Raw genomic sequence first — 20,641 nt, 5'->3', positions numbered from 1 at the left:
GGGGCGCGGGGCGCACACGCAGGACCGAAGCCGGCACGGAGGGCAGAGGCTGCGGGACACGCTCACGGCCCCCGTCGTGTGTTGCAGGAATATCAGATCGACGTGTTTTTCGCCCAGACCTGGACGGACAGCCGCCTGCGGTTCAACAGCACGATGAAGCTGCTCACTCTCAACAGCAACATGGTGGGCTTGATCTGGGTCCCGGACACCATCTTCCGCAACTCCAAGACCGCAGAGGCCCACTGGGTCACCACCCCCAACCAGCTCCTCAGGATCTGGGGCGACGGCAAGATCCTCTACACCCTACGGTAAGGGGCTGGCGGCTCGAGCACCGGCGTCCGGTCGGGGTCCTGAGGTCGCCGTGGGGGCGGGCCTGTTCTCGCCGCTGAGTCCCGGGCCTGTCACGCTCGCCGTGCTGCAGCGTGATGCCTGGGGAGTCCCTCCTGGTGCCACAGGAAGGGCCACCTGCATGGTGACGCATCCCGCGTCAGAACAGTCCTCGGTCTGTTTAATCCACGAGGCCACTCGGCTGGGAACACAAAGCTGCCTTGGGGTGGTAATTAACAGACATAATCATAGCCCATCTGAGCCCACAAGGGCACGGGCACGGGGGCGCCCCGTAACGGGGCTGGCTGCCCCCCGCTGAGAGAGAGAAGCTGGGCTTCAGGGAGCGAGCGGCCGCCCGAGCACCGCGGGGCGCTGGCCTCGCCCGCGGCTCAAAGCTGCACCAGCTCACACAGCAGGAAAGCGGCCACGTGACCCACGGTGGGGTGGGGGGGACCCGGGCCAGAGCGAGTCACGCATGCGGTCACCCCCGCTGCCACCCCCTGAACCGCGGTGACGGGCCTGCCCCGCCCTGCCGGGCACTTGGCCGGGCCTTGCCGGCCGGCCGTGGAGTGACCCCCGGCTCTCCCGCAGGCTCACCATCAACGCCGAGTGCCAGCTGCAGCTACACAACTTCCCCATGGACGAGCACTCCTGCCCGCTGACCTTCTCCAGCTGTGAGTATGGCTGGGCTCCGACAGCTGTGGGGGCGTCCGGCCCGTGCCGAGGTCACCCGGGGCCACACGGCCCACGAGAGCGTCACTGTACGGCCGGAGGGGACAGATGGCGGGTCGGCGTTGGCCGCCTGGGCGTTTCCGCTGCGGATTCTATGCCGCAGGACCCATGTGATGAGGTGGTGGCCTTAATAAGGCCATGTGCGGCTCGGCCGTTCCTTACGGTGACGCTCAGCTCACCAAACACTCAGGCTAGTGAGACGGTCGTGTGTCTTTGCAAGTGCACCAGACTCGTTCGTGATAATTTGCGGTTTCAGACCATCTTCGAGCAAGATCATTTGTCTTCAAAATAGAAAGGTAAACATTTTTATGAAACATATTTAGCTTCCTCTCGTCGCACAGTTATGGGAATTAATTTTTCACAGTATTTTAATATTTTATTTATGTTTGTTATTAGAGCTAACAAGTAACCACTTACAAATTCTTAAAGTCACTAATGAGAACGGGGATGCGTCTAAAAGGAAATATCCAGTTTCCTAGACGGCTAGCGTCTGGGAATGTCCCGTAAACTCGCCCGGAGATTAATTCGAGCCTACGGTTCTCTATTAATAATTACTTTAAAAGTTACGGGATGGTCCAACTTGTCTAGTGTTTTTGCGAGTCTGTAATTTTTTCTAGTGTTTTTATTCGCTTCGCTGTTTGTTAGTTTTCTCGGCGAACTCGGTTTGGCCGTGTAGACCCTTGCGATGCGCTGACACACTGTTAACTCGTCTAGTGGGTTCGTAATTTCATGGATGATTCCTCGTTATGAGACGTTCTATCTTGTTGCTTTTTATTCTAATTTTCTACACAATGTCGACAGCCTCTTATTTCTTTACCAAATGTTCAGTGCCATCGTCTGCTCATTTATTTCCTGGACATTCCGACGCTGTCATGGGGGCTCTTTGCTTCATTTCACTGTTTTTTTGTCATTTGTTTACTTTTCCGTTCAGAAATTTGTATGTTCGAGCTCACGCGGCCGGACGTTTTCCCGTGGGATCTCTTCGAGGCTTAAATCCAAGGCGGATTCTTCGAGAGGGTTTGCTCTGCTCCGACTAGCACATTAAATCAAAGCCGGGCATGGGTCTCCGGCCAACAGGTGGCGTGAATGTCAGCCCCACGTCTTTGGCATTTGGGGCTGTGGTTTTAAATTCTCGGGGGGGGGGACTTTTTTTGGTTTTCCGTTCTTCCCACAGCCAGAGCCCAGCAGGAAATATCTTTTTAACGAGGTTCCTCCCTTTCCTGTAGAAGCAGCTCAGGTACCTGTCAGCGGATGACGGGGTAACGGAACGTGGCCCGCCCACATGGTGCAGTGTCACCGGCCATACAAAGGAGGAACAGTCTGACACCTGCTGTGGCTGGGTGAACCTCGATGGCATTATGCTCAGTGACATAAGCCGGTCACGAAAGAACACAGCCTGAGTCCACTCGTCCAAGAAAAGGGACCAAGACAGGAGCTCCGTCCATGACAGGAGGGCCCCCCGCCTGTCGGTGACAAACGGCCCTTCCGCTCGTCCGCGTGCTTTATTTCCCGTTTGGCTGTGCTGCTGTTCGCTGGTCCAGACAGGTCTGTGTGCCCCCGAGTGCTCGTTCACAGTGGGTCTCAGTGTCCCTTCTCCGGAGGTGGCCATGCATGGCAAACCTGGATGGTGACAGCCCACGGCCCAGGACAGCGCCATCCCCGGCACATCTCATTTTGGGAGGCGTCGGTCGGACTAGGCTGATGGTCAGTACAGTCCCTTCAAGAGCGTTGTCCGGCAGCGGACCCTAAGACCCCGCCCCAAAGGCCCCGGGGACGGAGCTTCTGTCATGGTCCTTTTTCTGGGAGCCTAACGCCGCTGCCAGAGACGAGCCCGTTAGGAAGCCACAGGGCGGAGGGCGCGTGGCCACGGCAGGAGTGGATGGGAGGCGGCCCCGCCTCCAGGGCTCCCACTGGGACGGAGCTGGAGCGGCCATGGTGACAGCTGGCCAAGGGTGGAGAACCGAACCTGGCTGAGCCGGGCCAGAGCTAGAGACACCAGCTGGAGTGCGGGCAACGGGGCCCTCGGCTGCGGTTTTACAAGCAGCGTCTGAGTGCAGGTGACCTCGCCCCGAGTGCGTCCCGTGAGTGGATAATACGGTGGAACACGCCGTGTACGGTGATGCAGGGGACGCGGACCCGAGGGGACCCCGAAAGGCGTCTCACAGGCACACGCACTGCCTCTGCCCCAGAGTCACCCTGCGGCGCCGGCTCCGTGGCTCCCAGCGGACACTGTCAGCGATGTCCCTTCCCAGCCGTCACAGGGCGAGGCCTCGCCAACAGAGGGAAGTGGACAGAACGACCGGCCCCTGGCGGGCGAGGTGGCCCCTGGGGGCTTATCGGGTGCTGTGCAGGCCCCACGGCGCCGTGTGTCCGGTCAGCGTCCGTTTTCACCGAGCACCCGCTCGGTTGGGGACTGGGGTTTTGTGCCATAAACCATGACTTTACAGGAAAAGGCAGCTATGACTTCTCATAAAGAAGTAAAAATTAAAAGGTCCCTTTTTCTTCAGTACCGCTCTAAATCCAGTCTTGCATGTCCAGTTACAAATGATGTATTTGCTTTTTGGAAAAAAGAAATCTCACGGTAGGATGATCATTCTTTGTTTTCCATTTATTGCAAGTCACTGAGAATGAATAGAATTAATTGCAAAGTTATTTTTAACGTTTCGTCTAAATTCGTTTTGTATTATTCCTGTCAAGTCGAAGCAAACCGAGCAGAGTGAAAAGATGCATCACTCTCTTGAGAGCAAACAGCAGACGAGGCAACAAATAGATTATAGACCATAACGTCCATTTCTGCAATGTTTTGCAAAAAAAGTTTTGCAGATAATAACGAAGACTTGTGGGAAATCTGTGTTTCCAGTGATTCGCGTCCGAAGCATCGTCGGCGAAGTGATTACAGCAAGTCTGCCGTAGCATCTCACGTTAAACCCTCACGGTCCGAAGTTGTTATTAAGGCAAAAATATATCTATAGGGGAAGAGCTTGACTGAATGAAGTTAATTAGGTCATTGGGGGACAGCCAGCTTTACTGCGGTTGAGCGGAATTCACCATGAATACGGAGAACGCACGGTTTTGGGGAAACGCCGTTTTTGCAAAAGAAAAAGCAATCGTGTGTGCCGACGTGAGAAGCGAGGTCTCGCCTGCTGCACGGAACGTGGCACAGGAAGCCCTCGCCCTCGGCTTGCGTTTCGGGGTGAAGTCGATCTAAATGCAGACGATGTAAATGCACACTTTTCTATCTCATGGGGCCCTGATCTTAAAAATACGGGCGGCCCCGTTTGTAAGCTGTGGCTGATTTTGAGATGAAGAACCCCAGAGTGTGTCGGGAGCGCGCGTCCCAGCTGCCGAAGCTTCCTGGCGGAATAAAATGACTTCTTCAGCCAATGCTATAATTTTGCAGTTATGCCTAAATAAAGATGTCCGCTTTCATCTTTCCCGCTACTTTGGGGAGAGAGGGTGGAGCGAACAAGATGCCAAATTTTTCACATGCCTGCTTTTCTCCCCAACACTTGCGGCGAATTAATGCTCATGTTTAGAAGAGCTAAACTGAGCGAAGCCTCCAGCAGGCATGTTTGAAGTGTCTGGTTCGTTCTAGAAATTAAGTGTACGCGGCTGAAATGTGAAGGCAGGTTCCCTCGGAAACGCTGATGCTCTGAATCCAGCTCATCGTTCGCCCGGGGAGGGGCGGTTATTCCAGTGCTTGGCAAGATTCGGTGACTCAGATCCTGGGCAGGCTGTACTGAGCCAGAGTTTTGTCCTCAAGCAGTTTAGAGCTTGTGGAATAAGCCTGCGCAGCGACTTTTTTTTAAAGCAAACAGTCTGTTGCATTTCCGTCTTCTGCTGCCTTGGGACAGTGTGTGCCATCTTTCTGGTCCACAAGTTTCCCGACCCCTCCCTGGGCCTCCTACACCGCCCAATCCTGTGTCCCCGACATTCGTGCCTGCTCAGCCATCTCTGGGACGGCTCACCTTCCATGCGGTTCCGAGCAGCCTGGAAGCTTCCATCTGGCGAAGGGCTCTGTCCGAGCCTGGCAGAGGCCAAAACTCTGTCCCTGTGATGCTTCGAGGAGCGAGACCCTGCATTTACTTAAAAACACACGTTCAGAGGAAGACCGTGGCCGAGGCAGGAGGGTTTGCCTTGTCCGGTGGATGCCAGAACCCACTGCCTTGTTCTGTGACATCGTGTGCCTGGCCGGCGGTGGCCCAGCTGCCAGCACCTCATGAGCAGTCACACCCCAGGCGGCTGGGCACCTGCTGCCCACGGGGCGACGCCCGCTCAGCCCCCTCTGCTCTCGGCCGCTGCCCCGCTCTGCGCATCCCGGGCACTGGGCACCCTGCCCACCAGACTCTTCCCCTCCTCGCTGTTTGGAAATAGGGAGCAAAGTCTGAAGAATCGTGGCCGATCCCTTTCTAGAAATTTATCTAGTGAATAAGAGGCGGGTGTAGTCAAAGCTGCTCACGGCAGAGAAATAGCGGATGCGACGTCCACACGCTGCAAAGGTGGCCGAGTGGGAGAAGCGCGGCCTTTCAGTGCAATTCTGCACAGTCCGCAGACTCCGATCCAGAGGGTAGAGGCCAGCAACGCCGCCGGACACCCCGAAATCGCGATTCCTGTGCCCGTCGGGGCACAGGGACCTTCGTATGGCCTCTTCTGTTCATGTTCTTTTATGTAAACATCAGTGGTCTAGTTTGAGGAAGTAAACACACCACGATAGCTTTTTTATTTATTTATTTTTAATTTTTATTTTTATTATTTTTTTTTTTTTTACGTAAAACGTTTTTCCTGTGTTGACCTAGAGGGGAAAACCTCCAGGACGGTTGCAACGACCGTTAAGTTTCTCCGCACCGCCAGTTTATGATTTAAAAATACAGAGTCGCACCGTTCCAGGCGGGGCCAGCAGGCGGTAGGCGTGGTCGCGGGCTCAGGGCAGCGGTTGCCATGACAACTCAGAGTTTGGTTTGGTTTTTTTTCCCCCCCAGAAGCTCAGGCCGGGGTGTCGCAGGGCTGCCTGGGCGGGCGTGGTGTTCGGTGTTCGGTGTTGGGCGCTGAGTCCGCAGACAGGTCTCGACGTCCTCGTCAGTGTCTCCGCGGCATGTCACCCACGGGGCCTTCCTCCCGCGCGTGACGGTGCCCGGACGCGTCGCCTCCGCCGTGTCCCGTGCGCTGTCTTTCCGCTAAACGTGAGGAATACGTGGCCCGTCGTGGTCTCTGCACCCGCCCTGGACCCCCACCTGCCCGGCCCAGGGTCGTTGGCACTTTTAAGGGGGATGCAGCCGGGCGGAACCTGCAGGTGTGTCCTCGTAAGCAAGGCGGCGAGACAGGTAGACGGGAACGTGAGTGATCGGGAGGTCGTCTGCGGCCAGGTGACGCCCGACGTGCAGGTAGCTTCGTCTCGTTCACCTACGCGTAAGGCCGGCTCCGCAGTCGTTAGGCATAAACCTCGGGCCGGTCGCTTAGCGCAGGGTCGCTCGTCATTCCGTTTCTCAGAAAAACTGATGCTTCGATGCTGAGGAAACTGGGACCCGACGGGACCCGAAGCTTGAGCAGCTCGAGGCGCACGCGGGGGGCCCCGTGCCGTCCTTTTGAGATTGGGGTGCACTGGCTCGTGCTCGCACCCCGACTTCTGCACGGTCAAGAGGCGGTGGCTGCACCTCCCGCTGGGACCACCTGTGTCGCGGCCGGGACATGAGCTTGGTCGCCATGGCAACCACTCGTTTCGAGGCCCTGTGACAGGGGTTCGCGCTGAGCCCACACAGCAGGCGAGGCGCCCTTCCCACGTGTGATGACACGCCCGGGCCCCAGGGACAAGGACGTGGACACCTCAGGGTCACTCTTCGGTCTGTCATTGCCAAACATGGAAGCGCTGGGGACTCCACCTCCTGACCCCGCCTGTCACCATCTGAGCTGCCGGTTTCCACGGCTACCGTGGCCGAGCCGCTCCCCGGGTTCAGAGCCACCACAAAGGAGTGGCTTCGCAGAGGTCCTTTGCTGTGTCGTCTCGGAAGTGTCTCCTCACTGGTGGCCATTTTTCAATCGAATTAATTGATCAGTTTATCAAAAGACTCTCATCGGTTACCCCAGCAGTACCAGCATGCCATGCAGCCTCGCTGGCTTCGGGGTGCCCTCGCTGGCTTCGGGGTGCCCTCGCTGGCTTCGGGGTGCCCTTGCACACAGCGAACGTTGCTCTGCCGTTGTGGAAAGCGGCCGCTGGGTGAAACGATGTGGGGTGCACAGAAGCCCTCAAGGTCCCCTCTTTGGGCGATGCTGGTTCAGAACGTTTGGGGAACAGCGATCATAAGTCAATGACCAAATTCTACAGTGTCCGGAAAAATGTAAATTTCAAGACGACCTTGCGCCTCCTGGACAAACACTAACAAGCTAAGCTTAATAATTTCCTACTAAATGTTTATTTCCCGTCAAATGTTTAGGCAACAAAACTCTTCCAGGACTTTGCATGAACCTTTTTATTTACAGCATTTTCTTCATCATTTATCTATGCGAACGCAACCTGACCCAGGAAACGTATTTGCATAGCAAATTGCAGGCCATTGATCGGGGGCTTGACTAAAGCTTTTGGATAAACATGAAAATTGCTAATGTGACACTATAGTTCACACACAGTATAAGCAGCCCAGAACAAGGCATGGCGTATTATGCAGATGTTGACGGCAGACTCACTTAGAGTGGTTTAAATTTGTGTTTGTAGCTACAAAAAAAATGAGGACAATGAGCACTTATGGATAATCATTTTGTCAAATGAAATTATAAATAATAACTTCCCTTTCGAATTACGGGAGAATTTAAGCAGAGAACAAAGGAAACATTTAAATTATACAGGGTGATTCGTGCTACAGTATGAGACAGACAGAAAGATAAATCGATGGACAGTTGGATGGATCGATAGCTGAAGGAATCAATAGATGGATGGATCAATTGATACATAGATAAGATAGAAAGATAGATAGATGATAGATGATAGATAAGATAGTTGATAGATAAATAATAAATGGATGGATAGGCAGATATAAAAGATGGTAGGTAACAGATGCATCGCTGGGTAGATGGATCATAGAGGAATGGGTAGGTGGCCAGACAGACAGATGACAGATGAATCAATGGAGAGAGAATGGACGAGTGGAAGGGACAGAGACGTTGACTCAGACAGACAGACAGATGAGGTAGAATGAATGACACAGAGACAGTGTCTGCAGCCCGAGTCCCATCTTGTCACCTTGTCTCCCCTTTATAATGCATAGTGAAGAGCGATGGGTTTTTAAAAATTTAGCTTTTACATGAAATAATTCAGAGACATAAATGCATACTTTATATATAGCTGGCACACCCGGAATGGAGAAATGATCGTATCCACGCCGAATGCCTCTAAAGCGAATGCCAGCGCGTGCCACAGCCGAACCCAGGTCTGTAGGGACAACGGCCGTTCCCTCGCGTGTCACCAGAGCCAGCGTCGCTGTCACTGAGGACGGGGCACCGGGCGGGGGCCGTGGAGCCAGGGCACGGTCCCTCTCTGACGTCTGACGGGTGGCGGGAAATGGTCCACACCCCGCCTTACGGGGTGCATCCGGAGGGATACCCCGAGTGCGGTTTGTGTGTTTATTTGCCACCAGCCCCGGAGCCCGACATCCTCGCCGCTCCTCCGCGTGGCCGACCGAGCACGTGTGAGTAGGACTGTGTACATGTGCATGTGTGTGCACGTGCGTGTATGTGAGTGTGTGTGGTGCATGTGTGACTGTACATGTGCATGTGTGCGCGGTGTGTGCATGTGTGAGTGAGCACATGTGTGTGGCACGTGGCGTGTGGTGTCTGCATGTGTGCGTGTGCGTACACACCTACCCTGAGGGTGCTGTGTGCCCTGACCACTATGACATGAGAGGGAAGGCAATTGTCACCCAGAAAATGCTGCTGTGCAGGCGACACGCGGGAGCCGTTCTGGTCGGTCCCCACGCGGTGCGGCTGGTTCTCCTGTGGCTTTGTCCCCACCCACATCTCCGCTGTGCATCCCTGAAGCAGCGGTGTGAGCGCGTGTGACCTGCAGGCCTCAGACAGTCAGGCCGCCTCCGGTGACACGGGTGACAACGTGGGAGTTCCCCAGAGGAAGGGGGACCCCCCTTCAAGGCTGTCGTCAGGCCAGTGGCGTCGCCCCCACAGGAGGAAGCTGGGCATCAAATCACAGTGGGCATCGTGAGCCTCGAACATCGGAGGGACGCTTCGGGCACTGGTCTCCAGATGGCCCTTGCCACCGCAGGGATGCAGATGTCCCCGAAACCACAATTACATTTCTCAGACCGATCCGTGGTCTTGTGTCCTGTTCAGAGTTTTTCGCGCTCGTTTCTTGCTGCCGAGTGCAAGCGTCTCTCGCGTGCCTCTGCGTTTACCTCTGATGGGTTGTTTACGGTTTGCAGGGTGTGGGGAATGTGACCGTGGCTGGCCAAATCACGGGGCGTCCAAAAACCTCAGACCCAGGGTCCATTCCGGGGCTGGGCCATGTCGCTGTGGGGCGACTGAGGGCCGGGTCTCCAGAGGCACAGCCGCATCCAAGGGTTGAGCTTCCTCACGGAACTGTGACCTTCGGACAAACTTAGGTCTTACAATAAATAGCATTATGACCAGAAGAGTCTTGACCGTATCACCATTGCTGAAATTTTGGCCCACGATTTCCTCAAATAGAATGTTCTATTTTGTCTACTTTTAGTTTTGAGTTTTCCGTGGTAAGAAGGCAGACACGCACGGGAAACACGTCTCAGGCGGTGGGCTGCGGGTCCACACCACGTCTGCGTCAGAACCACATGTGTGTGCACATGTGTGAGTGTGCATGTGTGTACATTAAATGTGTGTGGCACCCTGCTCGGCATGAGCCTCGGCCAGCGCGTCTCATGCTCACCCCGTGTGTTGCCCGTGCACACGCATGCAAACGTGGACACACACGCACGTGCACTTTGGGTTTTCGCTGAGACGCACCCGTGCTGGACCTCGGGGCTTCCGACATGCGGGGCGCGGGCTTCCAGCTCCGCACGCCTGTGCTGGCGTGTTCCTCATAACTGCCACCCAGTGCCACCGCCTCCCCGCCCCGTCGCGGGCAGGGGCGGAGCTGAGTGTCTCTTGCATTCTCTGCTTCCATTGATCGTGATCACTTACCGCTCGTGGCACCGAATCTGTCCAACAAGTTCACAAGCCGAACGCTGCTCCGTCACGCGTCGGCCTGAGCGGGGGCCAGGACCTGCTCTGGGTGGGACGTGCCCCATGGGGCTGACTCCGCAGAGCCTGGCGACGGGTGAGCGAGGGTGCCCGGTCTGTCCCTGACCCATCGGAGCCCTCACGGGGTCCCAGACGCCACTGGGAGGGGGTCCAGCGCCAAGAAGCAGGCGTCGGGCCAACCTCAGGCTTGGGGGCCACAGTCCCCTCATCACACAGCTGGGGGGGTGCTGAGCCCGCATCCGGGACCCCAGCCCTGGCGGGCTGCCGACAGGCCGCAGGCAGCAGAAGCACCTCGACGTCATGCTCCCTGGAGTGACTAGCAAGCTGGTCACCGGTAATGGCCAGCGCTTGCTGACCGGAACTGGACCTAACGTCGAGGCAGAGCCAGGCCAGCCGACCCCTGGGATTGTGGGGTGGCCGGCGCCTCACTACACCTGCCTTGCTGACGCCAGGGGGCTAACTCCGGGGAAGGGTGGGCGGCGGGCGGCTATGAGCGGCTCGGTCTCAGCATCTGGGGCCAGGGGCACCGGGCCGGGCCCTCCGGCCTCAGTCAACCTCAGCCACGGCCTCCAGGACAAACCAACCCGACCCCCACCCGTGGCGGCCTTTGTCAGTCCGTGTGGAGGTTCCACGCGGCCAAGAAAAGCTAGAGAACAAGTCGGCCCCAGAGCGTAACCCTGTCGCGTGACCTCATTACCCGTCCGACCTGATGGCCGTAGCTGCGTCCACGCGCTGACGTCCGCTCTCGTTGCAGATGGCTACCCCAGGGAAGAGATGGTTTACCGATGGAGGAAAAGCTCGGTGGAGGCGGCGGACCAGAAGTCCTGGAGGCTCTACCAGTTTGACTTCATGGGCCTCCGAAACACCACCGAAATCGTGACAACGTCGGCAGGTAGGCTCGACGGAACACGCCGTCCCCAACGCCTCGGCCACACGGTCACACCCTTCACGTAGCAGTCCGTCATGGGGGGGTGTCAGGGGATCAGACTCAGGCGGTCATGATTCCGAAGGGACGTTTGAGCCAAAACAACCGATTCAGAAATGAAAAGATGTTAAGCGTCTTAATTAGGACGTGGCTGCCGGGGACTTTGGGCCATGCGCTTCCCGAAGCAGGGCAGGCGTTGCCTCCCACGAGGATGGGGAGCAGAAACATGGGGCGCGTGAGCAAGTGGGGACCCTGTGTGCCACGCACCCTGAGCTGGAAGAGGCCAGATGAAATTTTAAAAACGTTTTCTCCAGCGCTGTCCCTGGGGAGGGGCGGGCATGGACGTCAGGGGGACGGAGCAGGCCGCCGGGGGCGGAACCGGGTCGGCTTCTGGACCCACACGTGATACCACTCATAAACGACAAAGCCTCCTCTTGACCGGGCTGTCGAGAACTTAAGTGAACTAGCAAATGCCACACGTACGTATAAGTAACACCCACTGTCATTGCCTAACGAACTTCAAGAGGTTTGCATATTGGCTTTTCTTGGCAAACAGTCCATTAAATCGGCCGTAAGCGTTGCATTCAATGAGTCGCCCTAACAGGACAGCACAGTGAGATTTGTATCTTGAAAGCAAATAGAGAAGCCTATCTGAAATAGTTCCCCTAGAAGAGACCCTAAAAGTCCTTTCTTCTGGGCGTCCTGTCACATTTGTCTGAGCGCGATCGCGTAATAAATCAGTCTGGGTTTCAGAGTCAGAATTTTAAAAATAGCGACGGTGTCTCTGTTCACAAGACGGAGTGAAGAAATCTTTCAAACCCACCGTGAGTCAGGTCCCTCTCTCAGAGAAGAAACGGGGGGAAACCACAGCCACCGAACGAACAGCTCATCCACTAAGAAAATGGAAGTTCTCGGATGCAGGTCACATCTGCCTATGTCTGTTCTTTGAGGAGCAGATCGAATTCATTATTTCTTAAAAGCAAAATTATCTTTGCATGGGACCCGAGCAGATTAGCGCGTTTAGTTGACATGACGTGTGTACGTGAAGCATCTCGCGAACTTCCTTGCTTCCAGGCTCACACCCGACAGAGCCAGGACACTGCAAATATCTTTCTTACTGGGTGGGGGTCTCAGAAGGGTGGCAGGCCTGGCTCACGACAGAGCGCCCAGCACGAGCCGCAGCTGACGTGAGGCTGGTGGCTTTTCCGTGATCCACTTCCTGGAGCCAACTCTTGGTTTCCAGAATGTTCTGTTTTCTCCAGTCCAGTGTCGGGTTATGTGTCACCGTTTGGGACGTTCCTTGGCATGGATGATACACAATCATTCGAGCACAAGAAAAAATCTGAAACTTGTGTACACCGACATAAGGGGGTGTGATAACTCAAAATTATCATTAAATGAGGACATTATTGTCGAAATTGAGAACTCTGGCAAAGAACGTTCTGGCATCTTCCCGTGTCGAAAGTGCAAGTGACGTTGGTCGTTTTCTGTGCTTTCCTGATCCGCTGTAAGCTTGCAGGTAGCTCTGCAGGGGGCTCGCCTGAGTGCGAATCCCTCGTTCATGAACGGCCGCGGCGAGCCACCGGGAGCATGTCCAGGGGGTGACCGCGTGCCCGGGGGGTGACCACGTGCCCGGGGGGTGACCGCGTGTCTGGGGAGCGACTGCATGCCTGGGGGGTGACCACATGCCCGGGGGTGACCGTGTGCCCAGGGGTGACCACATGCTCGGGGGTGACCGTGTGCCTGGGGGTGACAGCGTGCCTGGGAGTGACCCGTGTGCCTGAGGGATGACCAGCGTGTCTCCTCACGTGCATCGCTCTGGGGGGGCTGTGCCAGTCGGGGTACGGTTTCCTGCGTGCCACCCGCCGTGCTCCTCCACGGCCGCCACCCCAGTCTGCTTAACTTTATCACCCCAACTTCCCAAGCACTGATATCTCTCAGCCAGGGGCCCATTTTTAAGAGAGCTTTCACAGACTAGCGAAGGAGGACAGCCGTTCATGTGCACAGTGTCCCGTCAAAGAGGACACGTGTGACACGGCAGACAGCAGAGCCCTGGAGCCTCCCGCCTGCTCGAACCCCAGGCCTGTCCGCGGCGTGCCGTCACCCACGGGTCCCCTGCCCGTCTGAGACTCAGTCTCCTCATCTGTAAAACAGGGAAGAAAATACCAGTGCCCGCCTCAGGGACGGGGACCTGCCGAGGGTCCAGGGAGCTGACAGCAGCCGGCGACCACCGCCTAGCGTTAAAGCTACGCGTCTCTCCCAACAGGTGACCTATCTGTACCCTGGGGAACTCGCAGAGCAGTTAGCTCAGAGAAAGAACTTGGTAGACACGTAAATGTTTGGAAGAGAAAACCCCCATTAATTTGTTTAGCCAACAAGTCGAAGAGATAAATATTCCACTTTGCCAGTGTTTAAACGAGGGCTCAGAGATGCAGACTTGGCTAAGAACGCAACGTCTTAAGTGAAAGGGCGGGCCCTCCACGAGCTTTCTGTTTCTTCTGTAATGAAGCCACAGGTAAAAGGCGTTTTTAAACATGCTTTAGTCTGGGCCTAAGTCCCACTTCAAACGGATGTGACGATGACGTGAAGCTAATGCCACTGACGCCTCGGGCATCGTGAGGTGGCCAAGCCCGCGATGGCCCGAGGTGACTGCACCGTCACCAGCACCGCCGCCAGGTTCCGGCCGGGGGCGGGGTCCGGGGAGGATGGAGCCGAACACTCGAGTGGCTTTGGCTTTTTTGTCTGTTTCCACTCAGCACGATGCCCTCGAGACTGATCCAAGTTCCTGGGGGTGTGACAATGACGACGCTGTCACCCGGCAGGTTCCTCGCCCGCTCACCGCGAGAAGGGCCTCCGGGCCGGCCTTCGGGGCCGCCACGCGCAGGTGTCCGGGTCTCTGGGGTCCATGCCCACGAGTGGTTTCCGCACTCCGGAATTTTCGCGGCGTCGCTGCGTGTTCAGGTTTAAATCTTTCCATCGTGTTCTTTACCCGTCTCTTCCTTTGCTCAGAATTCCTCTTTTTTCGTGTTTCCGTTACGGTCATAATCGCTCAGCTAGACGCCCCCGGGGCGGCCGCTTTATAAATGGCGCCAACGCCTCCGCCGCTGGGCTGCGGGCGGACTCCGGTTGTCTCTCAGCCTGAGCGCGTCCAGCTGCCGTTAGGAGTTGAAATCTGGACCTGGGTCCGCTGCCGGGAGACTGGCTCGTGTGTAAGTCTGTCCTAGGTGACTTCCTCTGACGCCTCCCAACAGGGTGATCGAGTGACATCATGGCATCACTGGCCGATGTGTCGCTAAGCCCGGGTTCCCTGCTTGACCTCCACTGACCCCTGAGGGGTGAGCTGCCTGCCGCTCCCGCGGTGCCCGCTCGCAGCCCAGAAAGACCAGAAATGCAGGGGCCCCCGGTCCTTACTGACATGGGGGCCCCAGGGCCTCTGTGGCGCTTGACTGAGGGGACCATACGGGAAACCCGGAGGGCTCTCTCAGCACTCCCAAGTAGGCGACAGCGCTGTTGGCTGTGTCACCACGCTGTACGCGAGGCCCCGGGACTCAGCAGTGGAAGCGTGTGCCCTCGGCTGACTCGTCCCCACCACCTTCCCACGTGGAAGGGACACCGTGCAGCGTCTGCCTCTGAGGGACCTGCCTCGCCGAGCACAGGGCCCCCGCGGCCCAGCCGGTGGCCACACTGGCAGTGTCCTTCCTCGTGGCGAGTGCGTCCATGCGTGTGTGAGAACTGGCAACGGAAAGTGGACAGTGTCAGCCCGTGTGTGGGGCGCACGCAGCCGCAGAGAAGGCCCACGTTCCCTTCAGCCCTGGGCTGATGGCCGTTGTCACCCAGGCAGGGAGGTGGCTGCCGGGGACCTTGGGCCATGCGCGTCCCGAAGCAGGGCAGGCCTCCCACGAGGATGGGGAGCAGAGCGGGGACCCCGGCCTCTTCCAGCTCAGGGTGCGCGGCACACAGGGACCTGCTGGTCCCCCTAGGTGGGGCCTGCTCCCCAGCCGTCCGCACCCCCTGGAAGCCGACAGCGAAAACCGCGGGGCCCCAGCACCTCGCCGAGAGGCAGCAGCGTCACGGCAAGGCCCGTCACACGGTGACCGCGGGACGTCCGGGCAGAGTCGGGCCGAGGGTTCGCCGGCACAGGGGTGGGAGCCAGCCCCTCCGGCCGGGGAGCAGTGGGGCTCTCCTGGCAAGGGGCATCGCTCCCTGTGCCCGGCCTGGCCGTCTGGGCTTCTGCTGGGGCTGCGCTCTGAGCCGCGGGGCGATTTATCCTGTTCTGCTTTTCGGTTTGTGTTCTCCTCGGTTCTTCATTGAAATTTTATGTAAAAATTAATAGGCTTTTAACGTCGCACGGAATCCAGTAATATCCCCAGGAAAGAGCGAAACGGCATTCGTGTTACTTAGAAAGCTATTCGTGTTCTTTGATTGATTCCGGTTCATTATTCCGATTCCTTTGTACCGAAACGCTAATTCGCTTAACATTTTAAATGTTTTTCGGGACAACGACCTCAAAATTGATGTCTCTATCAACCATACTGAACACTTCATCTTGCAAAAAAAAAAAATCTGCCTTTCTGAAAGGCATAGTTTTCATATGGGTTTAGTGTAGTGTCCCTGTCGATCTTTTTAAGTAAAAACGGAACATTCCTGGTGATCTTTACGTTAAATAAACACCACGTAACATCGGTAAACGAGAGAACTACATTCTCCGACCCGACCAGTTCACGGGTTTGAACTGGTTTTTACGATCCTGTACTCCTAACGACAGAGCTGAATTAACGCGCCTGCGGGGCGGGGGCAGTGGGGACAGCCTGGAGGACAAAGTGACCTCAAGGTGGAGACACGGAGGTGAGCGGGAGCTACCTGGGCGCAGGAAGAAGGGACAGAAGAGAACTCTGGGCCGGAGGTGGGGGGACTGGCAGCCTCCGGGGCGGATGGCGGTGCATCTGAGGACCCGAGTGTGCAGCGTAGGGGGCCTGGGGCGCCCCACGCAGGGCGGTGTGGCCGTGACCGGGAAAGGTCGTCAGGAGGGCGTCGTGACACTCGTGTTTCGGACAGAGGCTCGTGGTGGCGGGACGTGGGACCGCCCGGAGCTGACGGGCCGGGGGCCGTGATGGCAGACGGCGCTCGGCGAGGCGGGGAAACGGCGTGTCAGAGTCACAGCCGGCGTCTGGGTTTCCGCCCCGAGTGACTGAGGCGCTGAGTGGACGGCGGGCACCGGTGCGGGGGTGAGGCCAGCTCCGGATGGGGACAGGCAGGGGCAGCGCCCGAGTCCAGAGGCTGAAGGTGGAGGACAGATGGGAGGACGGGAGACCTGACTTCAGCAGGAGGTCACCTCGAAATGACACGAATAGAGACGATTTGGAATAAAATGTGCAAGGTCTTCAAGATGCACCGTTTCCAGTGCCCCGGGGACTTTGTGGCATCGCCAGTAACGTCTCCGTGTCCCCAACCCCTCGCGGTGCGGCTCTGCCTCGGGAGGAGGGCGCGGGATGTCACAAAGGGCTTCCCGTTCGTTTTCTGGGTCGGCACAGCCCAAGTGCCGGACTCTCGAAAGGATGAGATAAACGTAAAAATATTGAAGAAAACATAAAGGACGAGGCTGATAAGCTAAAATTCATGCTGTGAAAACAGAGATGTCAGATCATAACCTGAGTTTATGTAGGAAAGTTTATGTCTCTCTGTCACCACTGAAAAAACGTGTGACAGTGGGCCGCGCGACGTTCCCCGTCACCCGTGATTTGAAACGTGCGACGACTTCCATGAGTGAAACCACGAATTCGAGCAATAATGGCTCGTGAGTGACGGTCCGTCGTGGAATAGACGCGCGTGTCTCTCTCCTCCGTCCCGTGTTTGTTTTGTGTCATTTACAGTGACCCTCAAAATGCCTTGCACAGCCGTGGGCACCGTAAAAATTACCAACGCCAGCACCGATCCCCTCCCGATGATATTGCTGCAGTTATGTCATTTTTAGCCACGACATTCACTGAACACGATAAGTCAGAAATTGTTTCCCTGCTTTACTTTCGAACCCGAGAAAGTCGTCTTACTGTTGGCCATCACGATTGCAGGTGACTACGTCGTCATGACGATTTATTTCGAGCTGAGTCGGAGGATGGGTTACTTCACCATTCAGACTTACATCCCGTGCATTCTGACCGTGGTTCTATCCTGGGTGTCATTTTGGATCAAAAAGGACGCTACGCCAGCACGAACCGCGTTAGGTGAGTTTCGAGAAAGGTCTCCTGTGTTGTTTTAACACAGAAGTGTCCCTAAAAACACTTACGATGCAAGAGGCTCTGTTCCAATGCAGCAGATCTCGCCTGGACGGTGCTCAGAGAGCTTCGGGGGGTCCGGTTAGGTGCTCATGTCTGACGGCGGGATTCCCCGTGCGCCCCTTAAGTGACGCCGGGGTTAGAATTCGGAATAAATCAATCACACCCTCTGATATTACGCCCTTAGGACGATGTCCTACACGTGCAGTCACTTCCCAGAATCCGCCACCCTCAAAAGTCTCTCTCAGTGCGAGAGAACGTGCCGTGCCTTTGCGGTCCCCATGCGGGGGTGGCAGACCGTGTCTTCATTAAAAAAAATGAAAGACAAAACAAAAAAAATGAAAGACAAAACAAAAAAATGAAAGTCAAAACAAAAAAAATTAAATTGCTGAACAAACCGAAAGGCGCCCGCTCCATTCAGGCATTTAACGTTGCCGTAAAGCCCGGGTCAGAAACGTCACGGGAACGTGGCGTCAGGAGGGACACGTGGCACTCACCCGGTGCCCGGGACGGGCGACGTGACGCCACAGCGGCTGGAGGGCGGGTCCCCGCGTGGCCCTTCCGCAGCTGCAAACCTGTCCCCGCAGGTATCACCACGGTGCTGACCATGACCACGCTCAGCACCATCGCCAGGACCTCCTTGCCCCGCGTGTCCTACGTGACAGCCATGGACCTCTTCGTGACCGTGTGCTTCCTGTTCGTCTTCGCCGCCCTGATGGAGTACGCCGCCCTCAACTACTACTCCAGCTGCAGGAGGCCCGCGGCCGCCAAGCGGCCGCCGACGGTGAGTGCGGGAGGGTGGCGGAGGGACAGCCTGGGCCCCCCGCCGGTGACGGAGATGGGTGTCACCGTGCGTCGAGGCCGCTCTGCGCCCGAGCGACCTGCGGTCTCCGGAGCGGTCCCTCACGAATGCTTCTGCTTGCCTCGTAGTCGCTGCAGCCGGATCCCTCGCAGTGGCTCCACGGGCGGGTGGCCCTGCCAGCCCCCTCGGTACGTATCGCGCTGTGGGGGCATTTCCGCAGACTGTCGCCAAACCGCGGGCGAAAGGACGTCCCCGCCGGCGCGTACGCTCCCTCCAAATGCGCCCCCTCGTTTTTTAATATCCAGCTTAGACAATCGGGAACGTAAAGGAGAAAAATTAATCGCCCTCCTGTCGCCCGGGACTAGTGTGTAGCCCACGGACTTCTGTTCTGCAGCTCAGGACGTGTCATGAACGAGCTCCTGTGTCACACGTGAATTGTGCAGGGTCAGTTTTTACCTGCATCCCGTGCTCGGTCTTGGCCGGACGGTGAGCTAACGCCGTCCTTGTCACCGCGGCTTTGCGTGCTCCCGGGACAGGTGACTTGCCCGTTGGCAGAATTCTGCCGCAGCCGCCACGAAGGCCCGACAGAAAGCCACCCGGGCTAGTGCCCCACGGGCGCGTCCTCGACTGTCGATGACGCTGACAGTTCCCACTTGTTTATTTTTGACTCGCGTTTGTGCCCCTGCCGATGGCTTTTCGTGTCTCTTAACTTTTATCGGTTTTCCTAACGCTTTTGTGATGTTTCGGCCCCTTCGCTTCCTCACTGTCGCCGTCTGCAGTTATTTCTGTGCCGTGCGTGTCGCAGTTTGCGTACCGTGTGCAGGGTACAGAGTCGCGTGTGGAACATGTTAGGACATCAACCCGCTTTTTGTTAAGTAGCTTTTACACTTCGGCTTTCGTTGGCAATGTTGTCGCTATCGGGTCTTGTACCTTTTGCCACGCGCACTGTTTTAAGTCGCCTGTTGTCGGATCTGACAGCCTGAAGTCCTCGCCTGTGTCCCGGTTGGGGTGGCCCGTCCTCCCTCAGAAGGACACGGTCCCCTCACATTCGTTTGTCTGTGCGACACCATGTGCTAAGGGCTCGTTTACCCTCACGACAACCCACGGTGCAGACGAGGACACGGAGGTGTGGAGAAGCACAGCCCTGTCGATGCTGACCGAGGTCTGACGATTATAAAAATCGTTCCCTTGTTCACACCCCCGAATTTCCAGTTTACAGCTGAGGTGAGAATCTAACTGCTGAAAACCGGGGAGACGTGGCTTTAAATCGCTGGCGTGAGCCGCCGCCCCGCGTACAGCGACCTTTACACACGCCTACGTGTGTCTGTTATGCCCGCGGTCAGCGACAATTAATCGGAAGCCACTTGTCAGGGTCGAGTGGCTTCGTCAGTGGTGGGTGAGCGTAAGGCATCTGCCCCTGACGCGCCACACGCGGACCTCTCCACGTCCGGCCAGCGCGGGAAATAGGAAGTAGGACATCCCCAGGGCACGCAGCTGTGGCGCCTCGCGAGGGGACAAGCAGCGTGGCCGGCACGCACTGAGGCGCGTCCGCACCCGCATCCCGCGGGACGGGAAGGCCTCCTCGATCCCGTACGCGTGTCCCTTACCGTCCGGCGTGTTTACCGTCTGCGGGATTGCGGCCGGCCCCTGATTCGCGAAGGTCTGGTCGGGATCTGTCAACTTGACGGTGACGGGGACTGAGCCGCCTTCGGTAGGAGCCGCTCGGCCAAGCGGTGCCGTTGCGGGTCGGGTCCGAGCTTTTTCATCGTGCGATGGGTTTCCGGGGACGGAACCGCATCGTGAGTCAGGGAGCCTCTGCTCACACCACGCACTTGGATCTACTCCGAGGCGACGGCAAAGCAGGGGACTCGAGTGGCCGCTCAGCCTCGCGACCCGCAGCGATCAGAAACGCAGCGCTGTCTGGGGCCGCGCGGGCTCCGTCCGGCCTTAGATTCGCAAAGACCGGCCCCTCGGGGGTGGGGAGGCGGACGGCGCCGCGCTGTCCCCGCCGCCGGGTGCCTGGCGCGCGCCCCCGCGGGCTGAGCTCGCCGCGTCTCATGGCGGTCCCTCTGTCGCCCCTGTCGCCCGCAGAGCTATTCCCTGCTGGACGCGAGGCCGCCGCCGCCCGCGGCGCTCACGCTGGGCCACGCCGCGTACTGGCCGGAGCTGGAGGACGCCTGCGCCTCCGAGTGCCTGGGCGGCAAGGACTGCAGGGGCTTCTTCTGCTGCTACGAGGAGTGCGCGTCGGGCTCCTGGCGCCGCGGCCGCGCGCGCGTCCACGTGCTGGAGCTGGACGCCTACGCCCGCGTGCTCTTCCCCACGTCCTTCCTGCTCTTCAACCTGGTCTACTGGGTCGGGTACCTGTACCTC

At 57.5% G+C, this 20,641-nt stretch overlaps 1 protein-coding gene across 1 annotated transcript in view; it reads left to right on the top strand.

The window, feature by feature from the left end:
• GABRG3 (gamma-aminobutyric acid type A receptor subunit gamma3) overlaps positions 1-20,641 on the top strand; it is a gene marked incomplete at its 3' end in the record, with an annotated part of 60,493 nt that extends 39,852 nt beyond the window's left edge. Inside the window, exons 4-10 of the mRNA XM_039853452.1 lie at positions 88-308; positions 919-1,001; positions 11,027-11,164; positions 17,266-17,418; positions 18,057-18,253; positions 18,400-18,459; positions 20,363-20,641. Coding sequence (XP_039709386.1) covers positions 88-308; positions 919-1,001; positions 11,027-11,164; positions 17,266-17,418; positions 18,057-18,253; positions 18,400-18,459; positions 20,363-20,641 — 1,131 coding nt within the window. The remainder of the gene's footprint in view (positions 1-87; positions 309-918; positions 1,002-11,026; positions 11,165-17,265; positions 17,419-18,056; positions 18,254-18,399; positions 18,460-20,362) is intronic.

This window comes from Pteropus medius, unplaced genomic scaffold (genome assembly GCF_902729225.1).
Source record: "Pteropus medius unplaced genomic scaffold, Ma_sr-lr_union100, whole genome shotgun sequence".
Taxonomy (NCBI): domain Eukaryota; kingdom Metazoa; phylum Chordata; class Mammalia; order Chiroptera; family Pteropodidae; genus Pteropus; species Pteropus medius.
Note: the sequence above shows the minus strand (reverse complement) of the source record. Positions and strands in the feature narration are given on the sequence as shown.